We start from the raw sequence: 20669 nt of genomic DNA, 5'->3' as shown, positions 1-20669 counted from the left end.
ATTTTTTTACAAATAAACTAACATTTATTTATTAATTTTCTTGACAATTTAGTTAGCAATCAAATGACAGGACACATTCTAATTAACAATAATCTTCAATCTAATTGTTCTCTCTTTATTCGTTTCTTTTTTTTTTTCTTTGTAAATAAAATTCAACCTTTATATTTTCTTTACGTTCGCGTATTGAATACGATAATTAAAAGTTAGAATTTTATTCAGTCAAATTTTTGTCACTTTCCTTCAAACGATCAATGTTATAAGAAAATTTATAATCGATAAATCTTTATTTTACAATTGATCGCACAAAAATCATTTCAAATGTATTTTACTTTCCATTAAAAAATTGAATTTAATCATTCTTAACTTAATTTTCGTTCCAACAACGTTATTCGATCAAACTCAAAAATAATCCTCGGATATTTCTTCTAATGATAACAAATAAAAACTAACATTTGTTTGTAACCATTAAGATGTCTAACATACATTGCGTATAAAAGAATCGTGCATGCGTGTACCGTACATGCATTCGCGTGTATGTGTAACTGGTTTCGTCTGCGACGACAATGAGTTTGATTACGGAACTCACGATTGTATACAATGGTAAAGCGAATTTGCTATCCTCATCCTGCCCCCCCCCCTTTTCTCCTTTTTCTTTTATTTTCTTACCTTTCCTTTGGCCATATTCCATGGGACTGATTCGAAGAAGGGTTTCCTAGGAGGACGCGTTGATTTTTGACGAAAGATAGAACACACGAGAAGAAAGAAAAAAAAAGATAACAAGTAAAGAAAAAAAACCATGCTCGGAATCGTCGAAAAGTCCGAGAGGTCCGAGGGTTCACGAACGCGTGTGATTGGCTTATTGTACGACGACAACGTCTCGTACGAGTACGAATGAAGCTTTCTTAAAGTGAAAGCACACAGGTAACCTTACCAACAATATACGATTTTGATCGATACTTTCTTTCCAACGTTGAAAATATTCTTCCATGTAGATAACGTCGAGAGAGAATTTTTTGCGATTTCTGTTTTATTACATTTGTTTAAGAAAAAAAAAAAAAGAAAAGAAACAAATTTTTCCGAGATAGGAAAGAAAGAATTTTTATCATTTAACAAAAAGAAAATTAGAAAATAAAAAATATATGTTTAAAGTAAAAGTATGATGAAAACTGTGCAGTAACTCCGAATCGTATGTACTTATATTTTTTTTTATTTTTTTATTCTCTTTAGTCTCTCTCCTCTCTCTCTCTCTCTCTCTCTCTCGCTCTCTCTCTCTATTTTTTTCTCTTTATCTCCGCCTCTCTTTTTATGCCATAAAACCGCAAGGCAGATAATTTAAAGCTCGATGAGTTAAAAAGGGAGAAGCTTTGGTAAAGCACCATCAACGTAAGAGAGAGAGAAAGAGAGAGAGACTGGCGAATACCAGATGGTGTGAGAATTTGAGTCATAAAAAAGAGAAAAAGAGAGAGAGGGAGTGAGAGAGGGGAGGGGGGGAAAGCAGTGAGAGTTAAAAAGGGTGGAAGTGGGAGAAATAGTGGGAATGAGAAAAAGAAATAGAAAACGTATATCCACCGCAAAGTTTTAAATTCGTGCAACGTCCAACTGAGCCGTTCGTACAATGGGCCGCAAAGTTTTATCTGAATATGACAGAAAATCCGGTCGCGGCTTATAAACATTTTTATATATGTATGTACATACCGCGGAGGAAATACTGGGAGCTACGAACCCGGCGCATTAATTAAACTTTATGCACGACCAACGAAAAATAAAAATCTACATGTATCTATATATATGTGTATGTATGCATATGTATGTATAGATACATATCATATATAAATATATAATATATATATTTTATTTGTATATATATATGTATGTGTGTGTGTGTGTGTGTATAAGCTTATAATCCGTGTAAGCTTTTCCATCGTTTATTTTTTTTCTCTATTTTTATTTTACATTTTTTAATTTTTTATTCATAATTTTCATTTTCATTACTTTTTCTTTAAGATGACCGCTCTTAATTTTCACTATTTACAATTTGCAACAACCCGCGATATTTTTGTAATGAAAATATATTCTTGTTGGGCATTAATATTTTGTTTTCAAACAAAGTTAATAATTGATAATTCATAATTGTTTGTAATATCCAATAAAACTGTATTTATTCGAATGTACGACTTATACAAATCGCGACTGTAGATTGGCAACACTATTTATTCGTATATGCTAATTTGATAAAAAGTATTTTTCTTACACGTATGCCTGGCTTATTGCCTATCTTAAGGAGCTAAACAAATCTTCCAATATACAGGAAGGATGCCTATCTCCCCAGACACACAATATCAAGTATATAATATTATATTGAAATACAAATAAACGCGCGAGTGGGTTGAAGATTCTGAAAATAAAAATAAATTTGACCGAATAAACAAATCGTTTTTTATATTAGTCACAAACATTTTTAATCAATCATATTTAACAGACAAACTTGATAATTCCTTTTCTATGTGATGGAAAAATTGTTACGATTAGAAAAAGAAAAAGAAAAATAATAATAAAAAACTACGCTTATTAGAGATAATTAACTATATTTATATAATTATTTGTTTATATAATTTTTTGGCAAAGGAACATACATATAGTTGAAATCCTAACGACTTAACGACTCAGAGTCATAACTCGGTACTCGATCGGCCCCAGGAGAACGTGAGTTTCCCAGAGCGCGTAATTTAAGTGACATTCATACTGACTCTCCAGTATTTACTCGCGAAGCGAGGCAGTTGCCGCTGTCCAAATTACCATATTCTACTTTCCGCTACACGTTCTCGCGGGTTTGGCCCAGATTCGCTTCCTCCAACTTAATAAACAGAGCCTTTAACGTCGACCGTACCACGCGAAAGCACCTTCTTGCTTAAATCTTGTTGCGTTTTATCAGGCTTCCTCTTACCAGTGTTCGTCCGGGGAGATGTGTACCGTTTTATATACTATATTATATATGGTATTATATGTATAATACATATATACTTTGATATTAGCCTCTTATATACACATAAACCCTCTTACTTGTGTTTGCGTCTACATGTAATACGTTTTTCATTTATATACGCTTCAGGAAAACATGTACATGATTCTTCTTCTTATATTCAACAATTCCTTTTGTTATTTATATACCAATATAGTTATCATAAAAAAGCGAGAGAGAGAGAGAGAGAGAGAAAAAAAAATGAAACAAAATGCGTAGGTATAGTTCGGAAAGTAATTTTATTTTTCTTACAGAGATGTTTTTGTTTGTTTTAGTCACGTTCACCGATACCGAATCTTGCTCATAACCTCAACATCATTTTACAATAGTTATTAACTATTATATTTTCATTAACTCTACTTTGATCATATATTTTCTATGTCAACTATTACCATTATATATACGCCCATACGTGTATTATTTTTTTTTTCTTTCTTTCTTCCTTTTTTCTACGCTATGTACTCCTTTTTGTTTTTCTTCTTCCCTTTATTTTAGCGATTCACAGAGCCAAGTCCGCGTCATGAATGATTGAACGCAAAGCGTAAAAGGGTGAGCTGCAACTTCTCTTCTCTTTAGAATAATAACGTATGGGGTGAGAAGCATGAAAGAGGACGTACTCTGCACGTTCTATGTCGTGTTAACGATATCGCTAGAAATTTTCTTTTCGAATTATTCGACACGTATATATTTGTTTATTTATAACCTACAACAAAAAAATAGAAAAATCTTATATAGTATAAACGAAAGTATGGTCAGATATTTTTAAGTAAAACCAATAGGGATACGTTTATATGGTCAGACATTTTTAAAGATGACAATTTTACTTAACAAATGTCTGACCATATAGGAACATCTTTATAGAACACAGAACTTTTATTTGATTCTCTGATCTAAGAAATATTTAAATACTATTAAAATATTTATTCCGAATAGGAACGTAAAATATTTCTCTTACTTTTGTAAATTATTCTATTTGAATGTAAAAAAAAAAAAAAGGAAAATACTGCAATGATGCTAATTTTTCATTTTTTCTTATGATGCAAATGAATTAATAATTACTGAACCTTAATTTGGTATACCTAGGGGAATATTTTTAAAATCATAAATATATTTATTCCAAATATAATACAGCATAAAATAATTCTCTTACTTTTTCAAAGTTTTCTATTTAAATATTTTAATATAATATACAAACCAAACTTAATAATAAGAACATTATTTATCGTTATTCTTTAAAATGCAAATGGATTAACAATTACAGGTTATTGAACTTTAATTTATTTTGACTGGAAAATATTTAAAAAGTAGAAAAATATTTTTCCTACATTATAAGATATGTTTCTATAGTATTAAAATATAAAACAGAACATAAAGAATTAGGAGAACAGTATATGAAGCATTGGTGGAGAGAAAGTAAGAAGGTAGAAAGGTTAGAGATAAGATTAAGACAGGTTGTATGAGAAGAACGGAAAGAAGAACCGGTGAAGTGGTTAAGGGAGGTAAACGAAAATTGAAAAGAAATGGACAAGACCAAAAAGAAAGTTGCGCAGGCATGATGCAAACAAACAAAAAAATCTTGAGTTTATATTATATATTATATTATAGAATTTAAAATCTAATTGCTTATCTCTATAATCAAGTTCAATTACTAAACCAACAAGCTATAAATAAATAAATATCTAATATAAAACAAAACAAAATAATAAGATGAATATTTAATTCTTTCTTATGATGCAAATGAATTAGACAATAATAATGGTATTTGTTTTTGACAGAAGAAAAAGGAGATGTTAACATCTTACTATTCAAATATAATTAAAAAAAAAAAAAAAGACTGATGTGTGTACTTATATACGCACGTAAGAAATTATTCTTCTTTAACGTATCAAAACGAATATAACCTCAAAAATAACTTCAATTTGCCAGCGCATCGTAAATATCGACAACTTCGTGGTGTCGATTTTTCGGTCGCATATAATTAAATTCACTTTCCAAAACGCGGCAACAAAAGTATAACTTCAAAAATTAATTAAAAAATATAAGAAGAAAATTATGTTATTATTCGTTATGATTCAAATGAATTGAAAACAATGATCTATAATAAATTGTATTATAATTTTGACAGAATGACAGGTGATTATTAACATTTTATAAATATAACTTTTCAACAAAAAAAAGATAATAAAAATAAGAGAAGGAAATGATGTTATTCTTTCTTATGATGCAAATGAGTTAGACGATGAATCTTATTGTATATTGTATGTGTTTTACAGGGTGAGGGGGCATGTTGGTGTGCCGGCGGTTGCTGCTGATCGCAGCCGCGATCGCGGCCTCGATCGAGATTGGCTCCGCTAGTTATCGTTCAAGCATATCCTCGGAAAACCCTAGCAATCCTGGAACGACATCATCCGAGGTATCATCTAGTAGCCCGGAAACGAGCGGCTCCTCGACCGAAATCACCGAGACGATCGTTTGCAGACCGTCCGAGTATCTTTGTGGTACTGGCCAGTGCGTTGCACAGGACAAATATTGCGACGGGGAAAATGACTGCGGCGACAAATCCGACGAGCCACGATATTGCACTCGTAAATATTATATTATATTTATATTATAATATATATATATATATATATATTTTCATTATTTTTATTTTATTTTATTTTACGGGATAAACCCATTAACACAAAGTTTACAAAAAGAGGTCAGCTAAATATAGAAAAGAAAAAAAGTTACAGAAAAAATAATAGATAGTTATAGAACAATTGGTTGTTTTAAAAAAAAAAAAAAGAAAAAAAAGCGAATATGTAATAATCTTTTTTTGATTTTCTTCGTTTTATATTAAATGACATTATTTAAATTGTAATTTTTTTTTGTTTTTAAACAATGAAAGAGAGTTTTACGAAATGAACGACATTTTTCTTTTCTTTCCTTTTCATTTTTTTTAATATTCTATTATAAGAAGAGGAAAATATTCTTCTTTTATAGAAGTTTGTATTCATACGTATATAATAAAGAAGAAAACATATTTCTCATATATTTTTTAATATTTCTTCGTTTTCTTTTCTTTTTTTATTAATATTTTCTTTATCAAAAAAGGAAATAGTTCGTTTCTTCTCCTTTTCTTTTTTCTTTTATTTTTTTTTCTAAATTTGTTGTTTAAGAATTGCTAACAATCATCCACTCTTCTTTGCATTCTCTTTGACGTTTTCGTTAATCTATGTTGTACATATGTACGTACGTGCATGTGAATGAAATAGAACAAAAAGGAATACGTAAATGTCGACGTGCATAGTATACAACATACAACAATCAGACAGACATCAAAACTCGTAGTTGTTCGTTTGATTTTTTTTTCTTTCTCTTTCTCTCTCTCTCTCTCTCTCTCTCTCTCTCTCTCTCTCTCACGATAAGAACTGATCTAATTACGTCGTAGCAACGGTCAGCGAAAATTCGAACAGCTAGGTGATATCATTCGTCCGATTGGATTTCGACCGGTCATAGAAGCAGTTAAAATTCTATCGGTACACTTGGACGAATCGCGAATGAAATTTTTATGAAAGCTAACATATATAGAAACACACACACACACATATATACGTAGTACGTGCATTCTGTATGTGTGTGTATCTGTGTATGCATGTATATGTACGTATATAGATATCGTTTACCGGTCACAACAAAACTCTGCGTTGTTATTAGTTTTAGCGCAACCGGGTCGTTTGTTATTAACATTTCAAAATCGAGCCGAAGCAATAACGACATATCGTGAGATTTTTTTATTCATTCCTCTCTCTTTCCCCTTTCCTCCTTTAACCAATCCGCTTGTTCTTTTTAAACAACACAATAGATTAAAAAACATATATAATCGAAAGATTTTATAGGATATTTTTAATCAATCGTATAATCATTTTGTTTAATTATTTTGATCGAATTAGGATTGACTAAGTTTAATTAATGTTAAATAAATAATCATGATTTTGTTAATTTAAACAATTTGTGTCCAAACTTCTCTATTATTATTATTATTATTATTATTCTTTTTTATATATCTTTGTTTCTTACGTTATAAAATTTGAAACGAGATATGAAGTTGAAATTCGAATGGTACATAAAAGAAATGATAGTGTAAAGGAAAAAATAAATTGTTCTAGCATGCAACCGAACGCTGTACGGTGATGTCGGTCGAACGTACAGAATGGAAGTCCGTCGGCCGAGGAAGGATCGACTGCCATTCTTGTGTCATCTCAACTTCACTGCCGCCGGTTCTGATCTTGGTGATCTAGTTCAGGTCAGGACAACCAGAAATATCTATACAATATATTATAAACTCGCATGATTTTTTTCTATGCAATAATTTTTTGTTTTGTTTTTTAATTTTTTTTAATTTTAATTTTAATTTTTTTTTTTAATTTTTTTTTTTCTTTCGATTTGGATTTCACAGTTTACATGAAAGATTATAAAACGAGTCAGGATGACAAATATATAAAGAAAAACAACAACAACAAAATTTGATATGATTTGAAAAAATATTTACAACCTTCTTTTTGTAATCAAAGTATAGTATTTAAAATAATTGAATTCTGACAATAGTGGATTCTATGAAAAAATATGATACGTGATTTTATAATAATGTTAAAATATAGTAACTTTAATAATAATGAATTTATGAATATCTGACGCTTTTATAGTGAAAGTAAATTTTACGAATAAAATTTTATTTATATAAAGAAACAACAAATAACGTATTCGTTTGCATATATAAAAAAAGAAAAATCGAATGAGAGAAATAAATATGTGGACAATAAATAGAATGAATAATACACAGAACGTTTTTTAAAACTCACCTTCTGTTCGAATGATTGCATCCGAATTTCATGGAAGATATTTTTGTCTTTTTTAATTAAATTTTTAATATTATCATCTCTATATATAAGGTGACGGTAAATTTTTCAAACAAAATATAAGATGAACCAATAATAACTAGACAATAAATGATAAAATAATATTTATTATATTACTATTTTATGATGTTCTTTTTCTTTCTGATGAAATTTCCAATATGCTTTCGTATTGTATTATTGTATAAAATAATATTTCTCGATTTATTAGTCAATATAATTGTATATCTCCAAATAAATCTTATCATTTATTGTCTACCTTACTTTTGATTTACCTTATATATTGAATTTTGTTATTTTCGTTGAAATTTCGTTGATATCTTCTTCCTACGGTACCTGTCAACTTATTTTTCTTTCTGGCTAAGCGTACAAGGTGTCTCAAAATATACGAGCAAAATTTTAAGGGTAATATCGATACATTAAAATAAACAAATTCGTACAGTCGTGCACCCGATACGATCATGTTCCCGAAAGACAGCGATTTTTTATAACACGCGTTATTACATCATTTTCATAGAAACTATTCCAAGTAGCTAATTTCAGCTACCAAACGTCAAATCATAGATCTTCTCTCTCGTTCAAAAATATCATCTGTCGTTTGAATTTGCCGATAAACGTGAGATCAGAAATTTAATTGTAAATAATTGAAGCAATCAAAATAAATAAAGTGTTATAAATTAATAGAAGACAGAGAAGTAGCTATAATTCGGGAAAGTAGGTCATATCGGTTATACGATGGACTTTTTTTTTACTTCTTATTTTAAATTACATAAAAACTTTTGTTTACTTCTTATTTTAAAGTACATAGTTTTAAAGTTACGTTCACGTATTTTGAAACACCTAGTATATACGTAGGTATAAAAATACATATATATACGTTGTAGAAAATTAAGGAAACGCTGACTGTGGGAGTTTCAAGTGAAAAGATACTGTCACGGGTCAGACACGGGCGTCGCCCGAGGTTCCTGGCCACTCCCGTTAGAATACCGAAAATTTATTGTTCCGTTTTCTCACGATTTTCATCTCTCATCTCTTTCCATATCTCTCTCTCTCTCTCTCTCTCTCTCTCTCTCATTCTCTTTTCTATCTGCTAGGCAAATTAAAAGGGTTCGCGTGCCAACTAAAATATTCCCTCACCTCGAATATTCACCTACATATATTATATGCGCCTATTTATGTGTATATGTGTGTGTGTGTATTTGGATTAGTATGCATATGTATTTACGCGCGCTCGTGTGTGTGTGTACGAAAGGTGGCCTATTTTAATCTACAGGGTAAAATGGTAAAACGTAGCCAATCGGAAATTTCTCGTATAAAAATATTTCATCATGCCAATGCATTTCGTAAATTTGTTTGTTTCACTGCTCTCTCTCTCTCTCTCTCTCTCKCRCWMTMTCTCTCTCTCTCTCTTTCATTTAATTTACCGATTGTATTCGAACCTTTTTTTATATGAATCATCCTTCCTCTCCTCAATTGGCGAACTCTTCGAACAAATTCGTGCGTATCGCTTTTTCTTTTTTTTTTTTTAATCTTTTTTGTCGATTTAAAATACTTCACGAAATAGACGTCCATTTACCTTACAGATTAAAATGGATTTTCCTGTACGTTAACCGGTCTCTCTCTCTCACACACATACACTCATATGTAACATAAACAAATTGAACAGTAAACAAAGAAGCACGTTCGATGTTAACGATGAAATAACTTTCGTAAATGGTAGGAATTGTTTTTTCATTTCTTTTTCAGATTATATTTAATAACTAAAGTAATTTATACAAAATGGGAAACCCTTTGAATGCTATCTATGATAATAAATAATAAATAATAATAATAATAATAATAATGTAATAGCAATATGTATGATCGAATGAAATAGTAAAGGACGAATGACATTTCCTTTTACAGTTAACGTTCGACACGTTTACGGTCGGTCGATTTCAATCTTTCACGTCGGAAGGATGCCCGGATGGTTTCATGAGTATTCGCGAGGAGGGTCGTCCAGCGACAGGTGGACAATGGTGTGGCAGTGCTTGGGGTTACACGGTCTACTACAGCGAAACACCCTCCATCAATCTCACTCTTTACTTGCAACGCTTGCCCGAGGAGGTAAACGAGACTTTCTTTAGATCCAATGCAATTTCAGATACCACCCTATTCTTAACGATCTCAACAACTTATTTTCTTACACCTCTATTGTGAATGAGTCAACAAAAACAATTACTCAAATAAATTCTTATTAATTGTATTGAGAAATATTTAAATGAATTATGTATCATAGCATTTAACCTTTTGCAATTCAATCAATTTCTAAACATGATCTATCAACTTTTTTACGTTATCTCGGATGAACGTTAAAAAGTTGATATAACATCAATGAAAAAATATCTATGATTTTCATTAGATTAATTATCTGTTATCTCAACTTTCGTTGTAAAGAATTAATTTGGAATTTTATACAGTTGATAATTCGTCCATAGGCAAATTACGTAAGTGTACTAAATATTCTATCAATAATAGAAAAAGTAAAATTATTATAACTGTCACCGTAACGATACCCGTGGAGTGCAAAAGGTTAAGGGACGTTTAAGATGAATTCAATTTGGTTTATTTTCTTAAACGTCAAGATTAGTTTGTGTTATTTTTTAATTTCACGTTATTGATGATAGAAGAACGAATTGATTCAATAAAATACAAATAAATCAAATTGTGTTCCTTAAAATGCTACATAATTAATTATAATATTTGTTGAAATAACTGATAATTAGAGAATTATTTTAGACAATAGTTCTTGTCGAATTATCTAACCGAATAGTAATTAACATACTTATTTCAGTAATTTATACTTTATATATAATATTACTTCAGATAGAGTTTGTATTTGTAAAACAATGTACGTTTTCAGTTAGTATTAATCTCTCAATCATTCGAAGTAAACTTAATATCCTAACAATAGCGAACTGAAATAATTGTTAATAGAAATTAAAGGTAGAAATAATTCAAACAAAAAATATAATAATAAAAAGAAAAAAAAAGAAAGAAAAGAAAGATAAAAATATTATATTTCTCGTTAATATATTAAATATTTCCATCCATTCGATCAATAATTTTATTCAAGAATTGATTTACCGTAAAAAAAAATTAAAAAAAGATTATCGATAAACATGATACAAAATTTGGGGGGAAAAAAAAAAGAAAAAAAAAGAAAAATGAGATTATTAATAATTTCGAAATATTATATACGCGTATTGTAATTGAAGATGAAACGTTTCATTATGAAACAGGAGATTACTCATCAGGAAGGATAATAACTTTGAAGGATCCTTCTCATCGTTGATCAAATTATTCCAATTAATCCATCTCAATAATCTTAGGAAAATGAAACGGGCAAGTAAGGAAGTAAACGAGAGATCGGTGTTGAATGAGAGAGAGGGGAGGGGGGTGGATAAACGAGGAGAGAGAGAAGGAAAGAGAAAAGAGAGATAGAAGATAATAATAGTTAGAAATTGAGGCTAATAATCTTAAATTTTAGGGGATCGGTTACAACTTCGACTTCCAACTATCGTACAAGTTTCTCAGACGAAGCGAAGCACATCTAAGGTATGGGAACACGAGTATGGCTACTTGGCGAGGTGAACTGGTAAATGGTACCTACTGTGATCGCGTATTAACCAAATGCGACACTCGTGCCTGCCGGCTTCAGTCACCGAACTATCCTGGCGTTTATCCCAGGAACGTCACCTGTTACTATCGCGTTGAACAGAATCGTGCACCTCCTGGGCACAGAGCACTTCTTGCTGTCAGTCAACGTAACAGCCACAAGATACACATCAAAGATCAGATTGTCAAATACGATAGAAGTCAACGTATACTTAGGTACGTTATTTTCGTTTTCTCTAATTCTCCATTTCTGTCATACGTTTGAACAAACAGTTGATCAAACGATTGATCAAAATTATACAAATTTTATTGATTGCCAAAGGTAAAACTTGCTTAGTCACATTTTGCATGTTTTTAATCTTCCCTAAGAATTGAATTTCTTAATTCAGTAATAACATGGTCATTATGATTTATTGCGATAACAGAAATTTGTTTTTTGATCAAACGAATTAGTTTGAATTGTATTATTCATATGTTTTGTTAGCTTTGTAATGATTTTAAAAAATAGAAACATCATTTTTATGTTAGATTTCAATTAAATGTTAACATGTTTGGCAGAGGCCTTGTATAAATCGGCTTTTGGAGCAATTATGTTTTAACTTTAGAACATATATATTTTTAGTTTTTATAAATTACTTTCCTAATACTCACGACATTCAGCAATTTATTTCATAAATAAGGGAAATCGTTAAAACAGTTATTATCCACTGACAATGATTAAATCAATAAATTTGATCGTTAAATTTTAACGGTCGAAATAGTTACTTTCTAAATTTTTAGTTCATACGATTATTCTATTCAGAATTAGTCTTAAAAATCTAACCAATTTTATAATATCTCTCTTTAACTATCATATTAATAAATAAAATAAAAATTGTTGTTGTTATTTTAAGATCATAATGCTGAAAACGATGATTAAGATCTAGTTAAAAATGATTCGAAGAAATAATATAATAGGACTTGTTCAAGTTGATTTATTAAATATACGTATATACACCGTAAAATAAAATAAATTAAGGATAATATAACGAGCAAACTATTTTGTTCATCTCGAGTATCCGTGATATCGACGAACGTTAATAAAAGTAGGTCGATAGTAGTGATGTTAAGTCCTAACTAAGTATGTACTACCATTGCAAACACCGAAGCAGGTTTGTACCGCGATAAATCATAAAAAATAAACCTTTTTTTCCTTCTTCTTCTTCTTCTTTTCTCTGTTTTTTTTTCTTTTTCTTTTTTTTAATTTTTCAAGAACTGATGTCATGGAAATAGGTCAGTAGGTCTAGTGTCAACCCTTTCGAGCAATGAGTTTTCCTAATGCTAACTAACCACGTAAAAGTGGTATACGTTTCGTAAAAACATTAATACACGACCTTAGCATAATCTTTCTTTTCATTATTTTCCCTTCTTATATCTTTCGAATAAAAAAAAAAAAAAAAAAAAAAAAAAATAAAAATCCAAAAAACACAGCATACGGTCGCGTGGAATGAGACAATGAGATTATAATGACAATAATTATAGATATGAAGTATAATAAACGATAATTGTGATTTATAAAATGAAAGCTTACTGTCGTCAATAGGAACGAAAATTTCAATTACTGGATAGAACGTGTTGCATAATTTATGCAACGGACCAACGTAATTCGAAATTGGCGGGACTTTTCGTCCTATCTAAAATATACGAACGTACGTATGAATATGTGGCATTGTATACGTTTATATATGTGTATATATGCATATGTGTACGCGATCGGGAATTTAAAATCGAATTAAATTTCCCGCGCGTATCATACGTCGCGCTCAATAATAAATCTTCCGACGTTCCTATAAATGTATAATCGGGTTGTCCAAGCTGGAAAAGAGTGGGAAAGAGGAGAAGAGGGTCGCCGATGTTCTAGTTAATGAACAAAAATGTTCGAGAAGAATATAATCGTAAAAAATCGGCCTCGTTTATCCCATCGTTTATTTACCTACAAACGTTGATAACATACGTACGAGAACAATGGCGGTCGTTGCCATTACGGTTTCTCGCTAATTCGTTTTCCATTTGATATATAAATTGTTTTAGAAAATAATAATACGCTTTTTAATTATTCGATGTTAAACTGCGAAAAAAAAGAAATGTTGATTTAGTTCTTACTTTCTTTTTGTTTTGTTTTTGTTTTTTTTTTTGTTTGGTTTATTTGTTTGCAGAGTTTGGGATCAGTGTAATGTAGTACAAGATTACTTAACCGTATACGATGGTGGCTCCACCTCGGATAGAGTCCTCGTGAGATTGTGTGGAGGAGACGCAGTGCCGGATATCGTCAGTAGTCACAACACAATGCTTTTGGAATTTCACACCTCGCCATACGATAATCCGTTTCACCCTGTTCCTTTATCTTTCCTTCCAGGATTCGAGCTAGAAGTTCAGGTGAGATTCAACATTTTCTATTTCAAACTTATTCCCTTTTTCCTTGATGTCTTTTTTTGTCCTACGTTCCAACGAGATTTAATATTTTGTTGAAAATCGAACAAATCCGACGATAGAATCAAAACTCCTACCCGAAATTGAATTTTCCCTTTTTCGCGTTAACCCCTCGAAAATTGTGTATTTTAATTTCATGAATTTTTAGCGAGACAACTTTCGATAGAATATATTCTACGACTTCTGTCGCGTTTATTTCGTTTCGAATGATTTGTAATTATTATTAACGTTTTATTTCAAATTGAAAATAATAAATTGATCTTAATTTGTATATATATATATATTCGGTTAAAAAAGTATTTATTTCTTGAAATATATAATATGAAAATATATTTCACAAATCCCAAAGGTTATTTTAAAAAACACTTTATATGGATATATATCCGTAAGAGTTTAAAGTTCGATTTTATCGGATATATATCGTCATACGAATTCATCGAAATCTCTTAGGTGCTATTCGTCGACGAAAAATCCCGAAGCTTCGTGAAGGAAAACGACAACTGCGACTTTTATATATCGAGCGAGGAAAGCTCGTTGGGAATACTGGAGAATCCGAAGCACTCTCTTCCGCCGAATACTACTTGCCGTTATCACTTTCAAGGGAAACTAAACGAGATCGTTTGGCTTTCCTTCGTCAAGTATTATGCCGCCAGTGCGGAACTTGCTGCGAATCTTCACACTGGTGCAGATTGTAACGCGAAGTTGCTGATATGGGATGGCGATCATGCTTCAAATAAGCTTGTTACCACCCGAAAGGTATGAAATTTCGAAGGAGTTGATTGTTCGACGATACGTGATCATATTTTAAAGTATTTCAAGAACACTTTTCTCAGATTTCGAATTATATTTCAAGTTATATTGAGATATATACATCGATACATACATAAGTATATAAAACTAGTTAGTTAGGTCTAACTAACTGCTAACAAATATAAGATATCTATTATCAATCGTTATCAATAATCAGACCGAGATGTTTTTCTAAGAGAAAATTTAACTCGTGACTTGGTCACGTACAACCAGTTTGGGTTCAGTAGAAAGCTTACAATATCTAAATTGTCTTTTCCTGTATGGACTCGTTAGCTAATCAAGTATTATTCTTTCAGAACATCACACTGATGGGCCAATTTTGTAAAGACGACGTACCAAGACTTTGCGATCACAGTCTTTTACGTAATAGCAGTCGTCATACGCGTCCTTGCAGTTTGACCGAGAGTTACGTTTCCACGGGAAGGGATCTCACCTTAGAACACATTCTACGTCAAGGAAGTGCTCTTTATCCGATAAGCTTCGTCTTGCGTTATGAATTTGTGCACGAGGCCACATCCTGTAATCACGTTTTCTCAATGACGTCTCCGACTTCCTCTTCGTCTTCCACATCATCATCATCATCATCATCATCATCATCATCATCATCGTCGTCGTCATCATCATCATCATCATCATCGTCGTCATCATCATCATCATCATCATCATCATCATCATCATCATCATCATCATCATCATCATCGTCTTCGTCTTCGTCTTCGTCTTCGTCTTTATCTTCATCTTCGTCTTCGTTATCTATCATCTCGAACTTTGGAAAGTTCACATCTCCTAAGAGCGTATTTCTCTATGGTCGAGGTGGTACCCAAAATCTCAGCTGTGTCTATAGATTCGAGTCCAAGCCCGAACATAGAATAGAGTTGTCCATTGACAGAGCTTCCTTCGGTGATAAGATCTGTTCCTCTTACATCGATCCACTCGTCAATCGATGGACTTGCGATAGACGTATTGGCGGGCCAAGAAAGTTTGGTATTGCTGAACTCGTCATAGCTGAGTATCCTTGGCACGAAGTTGAATTGGTAAGTCAAAGACCCATGAAATATAAGCTTCTACGTTTTCCCTTTGATTCTTCCCTTTCTGTATATATTTCAATAGTTATATAGGACACCGATTATAGGATATTTAATTTCATTCGAAAATATACCCAACCGATTAAACGCGTATTGCAATTACTTACTCAACGATCAAAGAATTGAGATATTTAAACAAAAATAGGATCCCATTTAACAAAATGTTTTATCTGTTTACAGATACGCGACTGTTTGTGCTCTAACGTGACAGAGAGAATCATTTTGAGAAGTCTAACGTCGAACGTCATCGAAATTAGGTTTACAGTGACACTGATGAACGTAACGCAAGACTACAGAGATTACTTTTTCGAAGGAGAATATCGTTTTATTCCAATGAATACAGAAAACAGCGAGCAAGGAGGTTGCTCAACGAAACTCGAAGAACGTCGATTGCGTGGTACCAGTGGTGAGATATCACTTAGAAGTCCATTACCACGCATTACTCCTGGTGTCGCAGCTGTCGAAGAAATTTTAACGAACACGGAAGATTTAACAGCTACGCAATGCGTTAACGAACCCTGGCTGATCGAGCCCGAGGACGCGAGAATGAACTTTCTTTATTTACGAACTGCTGGTTATAGCATTGATCTCGACAACGTTGAAGCATGTACCACTCAAAATCGAATAATCGTATACTCAGCAGCCAATACCAAAGAACGCAGTGTAATCTGTCCAGAAGGTGGAGTGGATACTAGCAAAACAGTCGACTTCTTCTCAGGTGGTTGGAATTACAGTGCTGTTAATGCTAGCGTAGCAATGCAACAACACTCTAGAAGCTTCGTCGTTGAATTCCTGCAAAGAGAACCTGGGTTTTATGCCGTTACGTGGATGGCTATCTCCAAACGAACACCTGCGTCCAGTCTTGGTTCCAACGCTTTTACGATCTTACCTACAGAGGAGTGTCCTTTTAGGTATGATAATTAAAACATATTATTTTATAATTTAGACACTGTAGAGAATCAAAAAATGATGCAAATCCAATTGTAAATTATTCGATATTCCTTCTTGTCTTCTTCTAGGTGTCCAGAAATTCATGCGTGCATCAGCCAGGTCCTTTGGTGCGACGGTGTTCGTAATTGTCCTTCAGGAAACGACGAAAAGGAAGAAAACTGTTCGTATCGTTTCGGGCCAACGTTATTTTACGTCGCTATTGGTGCCGGTGCTCTTGGTGTATTCTTCGTCCTTTTATTGGCTACCGGTTGCCTCAAATATTGCCTCTCTCGTCACAAAACACGAAAGAAGAAAAAAAACGTTGCTCTCAATGTAAATCATCATGTTAATCATACCCACCATAATAACGGTTTGACTGGAAGCAGATTAAGCGGACGTTACAATCTTCCGACACCACAGGAAATGTATTTGGAGAATTATGGGAAAGATAGTATTTGTTGACAATACGCCATTACTAATATCGAGACCACCGTGTGAATAGTTTGGATTTTTAATCTGCCTATCTCGCTGACAGGAAAACACGTCAAAAATAATAATTATCGACGGCAGATAAAAGAAAATGAATAATAAAAATGATTATTGACGACAAATAATAATAAAAAAAAAAACAAAATAATTATCGACTGAGTTATATTATCGAGGAATAGGTATATACAAAAATTTTACCACTGGATTCAATTCTTGATGAAAATTTAAAAATCTAATAAATTTGTGATCACCTTAAACGTAACGATGAATTTTTAGATCGTTCTCGTTTAATTTTTTCTAACAACGTTCAGAGAAATGAACGAAATAACGCAGAAATTGTTTTTCCTTTTTTTCTTTTCTTTTCTTTTTCTTTTTAAACACAAGAAAAACTAACAATAAAAGATAGAAATTGTATTGATCGTCAAGAAACAACCCTGGACCGTCGTCTTTCTACTTGTCGAGCTCATCTAGCGTGATTTTCACTCTCACGAACACAGAAACCGACCAAATTCCATCATCCTCGCAAAAAAGAAGAATTATTATTATTATTATTATCATCAGTAAGCTCCGACTTAGTAAACTTAAATGCGCGTTTTTTAGTAAATCATAAGTTCGAGCTGTGAAAAGTGGTGCAGAAGATAGAAGGCGTCGACGTAATCGTCTGCTTTTTACCAAAGAAAAAAATTGCCAGAAGAAAGAAAGAGGAATAAAATAAAAATGAAAAAGAAACGAGAGAGAGAGAAAGAGGGAAAACGAGGAAAGGAGTGGTAGTTTTAAAAAAGAAAATCTTTTAAAAAAAATCTCGCTCTCTCAGAATCTGCGAAGAATCCTTGTTTTTAATTAAAAATAAACAAACGAACGAAAAAAAAATAAAATAAATAAATAAAAAGAAATAATAATAAAAAAAAGACTCAAAAGAAGAGTATCATTTTGAAGAAAGAAAATGACCAAACAAAATGGAACCCATTTTCCGCAGCTTTTCTCTTATTCACACGCGACAACCACCATTTTCACGATCTTTTCATAATAATATATCGAGAAAGGAAATATATTTTTCACTCTCGTCTCTTCCCCAATCTCTCGAGAAGTCAAAGATTAAAAAAAAAAAAAGAAGACGAAAGAGATGAAGAAAAAGAAAAACTAAAACTAAAGTAAAGTAAACTAAAAACTACAAACAAAACGTATGTCATCATCCGTCGATGTAGGCACCATTTTGTAATCATGGATGACTTTACGAAACACACTCGTCCATAAAACTTACACAAATACATACATACATACACGTACACGCAAAAGTACATTTAAAAAGAAAAGAAAGAAAGGAAGAAACCCATAACACATACATACACACACACACACTCAACACGTAAAAAAACGTTACATGATTCCTATTATACCTAATCCAAACTTTATAATCATTTAAAAGCGACTGATATTAAACGCATAGATAAATCGCACGTGTACTCTAGGTTTGATATCGATCGAGCAAAGCTTGAACCGACCGGTAGAGTTGGATGTATAGTTGAAATATTATTATTTAAATGAAAACAAGAGATAAAAAGAAGAAGAAGAAGAGAAAAAAGTAAAAAAAAGAAAGAAAGAAAGAAATAAAAATAAGCAAAGGATCGAATAAGTTTTTTCGAATCCAGATCGACAAAATTGACAATTTAATGTAACATTCTCGTATTTATATTCATGCGAGGAAAAATAAATGAAAGAAAAATATTTACATACTCTTCGTCGGGGTTAGGACCGGACGATAACGATTAGAGGACTATGATCGAATGCTGTGATAGAAGTAAGCGTATCAACAATCGCAACAGGAATTTCTTCGCGTGTTTACTCCTCCTTTTCCTCTTCATCTTCTTAAATTTTAAAAATGGAAAAGGACCTTTTGATCATCACCGAACGACGATGAAATATCGATCTTTCCTTATCCTTTTTCTTATCCGATCGTTATCCAATGAAATATACACGTATACATAATATACAATTATATAATTATATCTTTAAAACGACACTCGTCCCTACTCCCTTCCCTCCCAAAAAAAAAAAAATAATAAATATAAACGATCGCAATCATCTCGTTTGGTACTCGCCAATTTTTTGTACATCGAACGCAAATTTCTTCCTTCCTATATATTTTGTGTTATTTATTTTTTCTTATTTCTCTTCGGGAAAGAAACTAGGACGGTGTCGAAAAAAAAAAAAACAACTTTGATAATTTGAAATTTTTATCTTTTTTATTCGACGTGTCAAAAAAGAATAATCGCGCGACCAATTTGAAAATTGGATTACGTGTGTAGTCCCGAACAAAAACTGCCAATTTGTCCTTCATCAGACTTGTTTTACAAAATTTTGATAAAAATGTCTACGATATCGTTGCGATCCTCTCTCTTATATCCTATTATTATTATTATTATTATTATTATTATATTCAGGATAAAAGGATAATTTTAGTGATTTACATATCGAGTCTTTGAAATATTCTCCGATATTATCCCCCTTTTTAACTATTTGTTTACTCGAACTACTTACCACCGGCAGATAACTCCTTACCGACAACATTGATTGGAATTGCACGGAGGAATAAAAGTAAAAAAAAAAAAGAAAAAGATAAATCGTTGAGTCTTAAACATGCATTAAAGTCTTCGATCATGGATCGAATCTTCCAAAAGAAGCCTCAACTGTTAAGTAAATACGTATGTAGTAATATACATATATACTTATGTATTACCTGTGAAAATATATCTGCGATCTCTACGCGACTATCGAAACTATTGTAAAAAAGAAAAGGAATAAAAAAAAAAGGATTACAACACAGAGGAAAATAAAAAAAAAAAAAAAAAANTGTTAAGTAAATACGTATGTAGTAATATACATATATACTTATGTATTACCTGTGAAAATATATCTGCGATCTCTACGCGACTATCGAAACTATTGAAAAAAAAAAAAGGAAAAAAAAAAAAAGGATTACAACACAGAGGAAAAAAAAAAAAAAAAAAAAAAACTGCCATTAATCGTAAAACCAAAAATGAGAAACTATCGATCGGTAAATCGTATAGTCCGTTTAAGAAACTAAAACTGAAAAAAGAAAAGGTAAAGAGAGAGAGAGAGAAAGAAGGATCATCGATTTATATAGCAAATACGAAATGGAAAAAAGACGAATATTAAAGGAGAAGAAAAATATTAATAAAAACTAAGAAAAAAAAAAAATAAATAAAATAAAATAAATAAAAATAAAACAGTAGCACCGACATGGTTTGCACACGTAGTTGAAGGAAGAAAAAAAGGAAAGAAAATTAAAAA

At 31.6% G+C, this 20669-nt stretch overlaps 1 protein-coding gene across 1 annotated transcript in view; it reads left to right on the top strand.

Moving 5' to 3' along the window:
* LOC106784721 overlaps nucleotides 1-19433 on the top strand; it is a 77804-nt gene extending 58371 nt beyond the window's left edge. Inside the window, exons 2-10 of the mRNA XM_014744553.1 lie at nucleotides 5293-5604; nucleotides 7171-7307; nucleotides 9823-10023; nucleotides 11447-11790; nucleotides 13770-13989; nucleotides 14494-14799; nucleotides 15150-15887; nucleotides 16119-16849; nucleotides 16958-19433. Coding sequence (XP_014600039.1) covers nucleotides 5304-5604; nucleotides 7171-7307; nucleotides 9823-10023; nucleotides 11447-11790; nucleotides 13770-13989; nucleotides 14494-14799; nucleotides 15150-15887; nucleotides 16119-16849; nucleotides 16958-17330 — 3351 coding nt within the window. The 5' untranslated portion in view covers nucleotides 5293-5303 and the 3' untranslated portion in view covers nucleotides 17331-19433. The remainder of the gene's footprint in view (nucleotides 1-5292; nucleotides 5605-7170; nucleotides 7308-9822; nucleotides 10024-11446; nucleotides 11791-13769; nucleotides 13990-14493; nucleotides 14800-15149; nucleotides 15888-16118; nucleotides 16850-16957) is intronic.
* Nucleotides 19434-20669: the final 1236 nt, after the last annotated feature.

The sequence above is a fragment of the Polistes canadensis genome, unplaced genomic scaffold (assembly GCF_001313835.1).
Source record: "Polistes canadensis isolate GaletaPanama2010 unplaced genomic scaffold, ASM131383v1 scaffold_39, whole genome shotgun sequence".
Lineage (NCBI taxonomy): Eukaryota > Metazoa > Arthropoda > Insecta > Hymenoptera > Vespidae > Polistes > Polistes canadensis.
The sequence above is the reverse complement of the archived record's forward strand: the minus strand, read 5'-3'. Positions and strand labels throughout refer to the sequence as shown.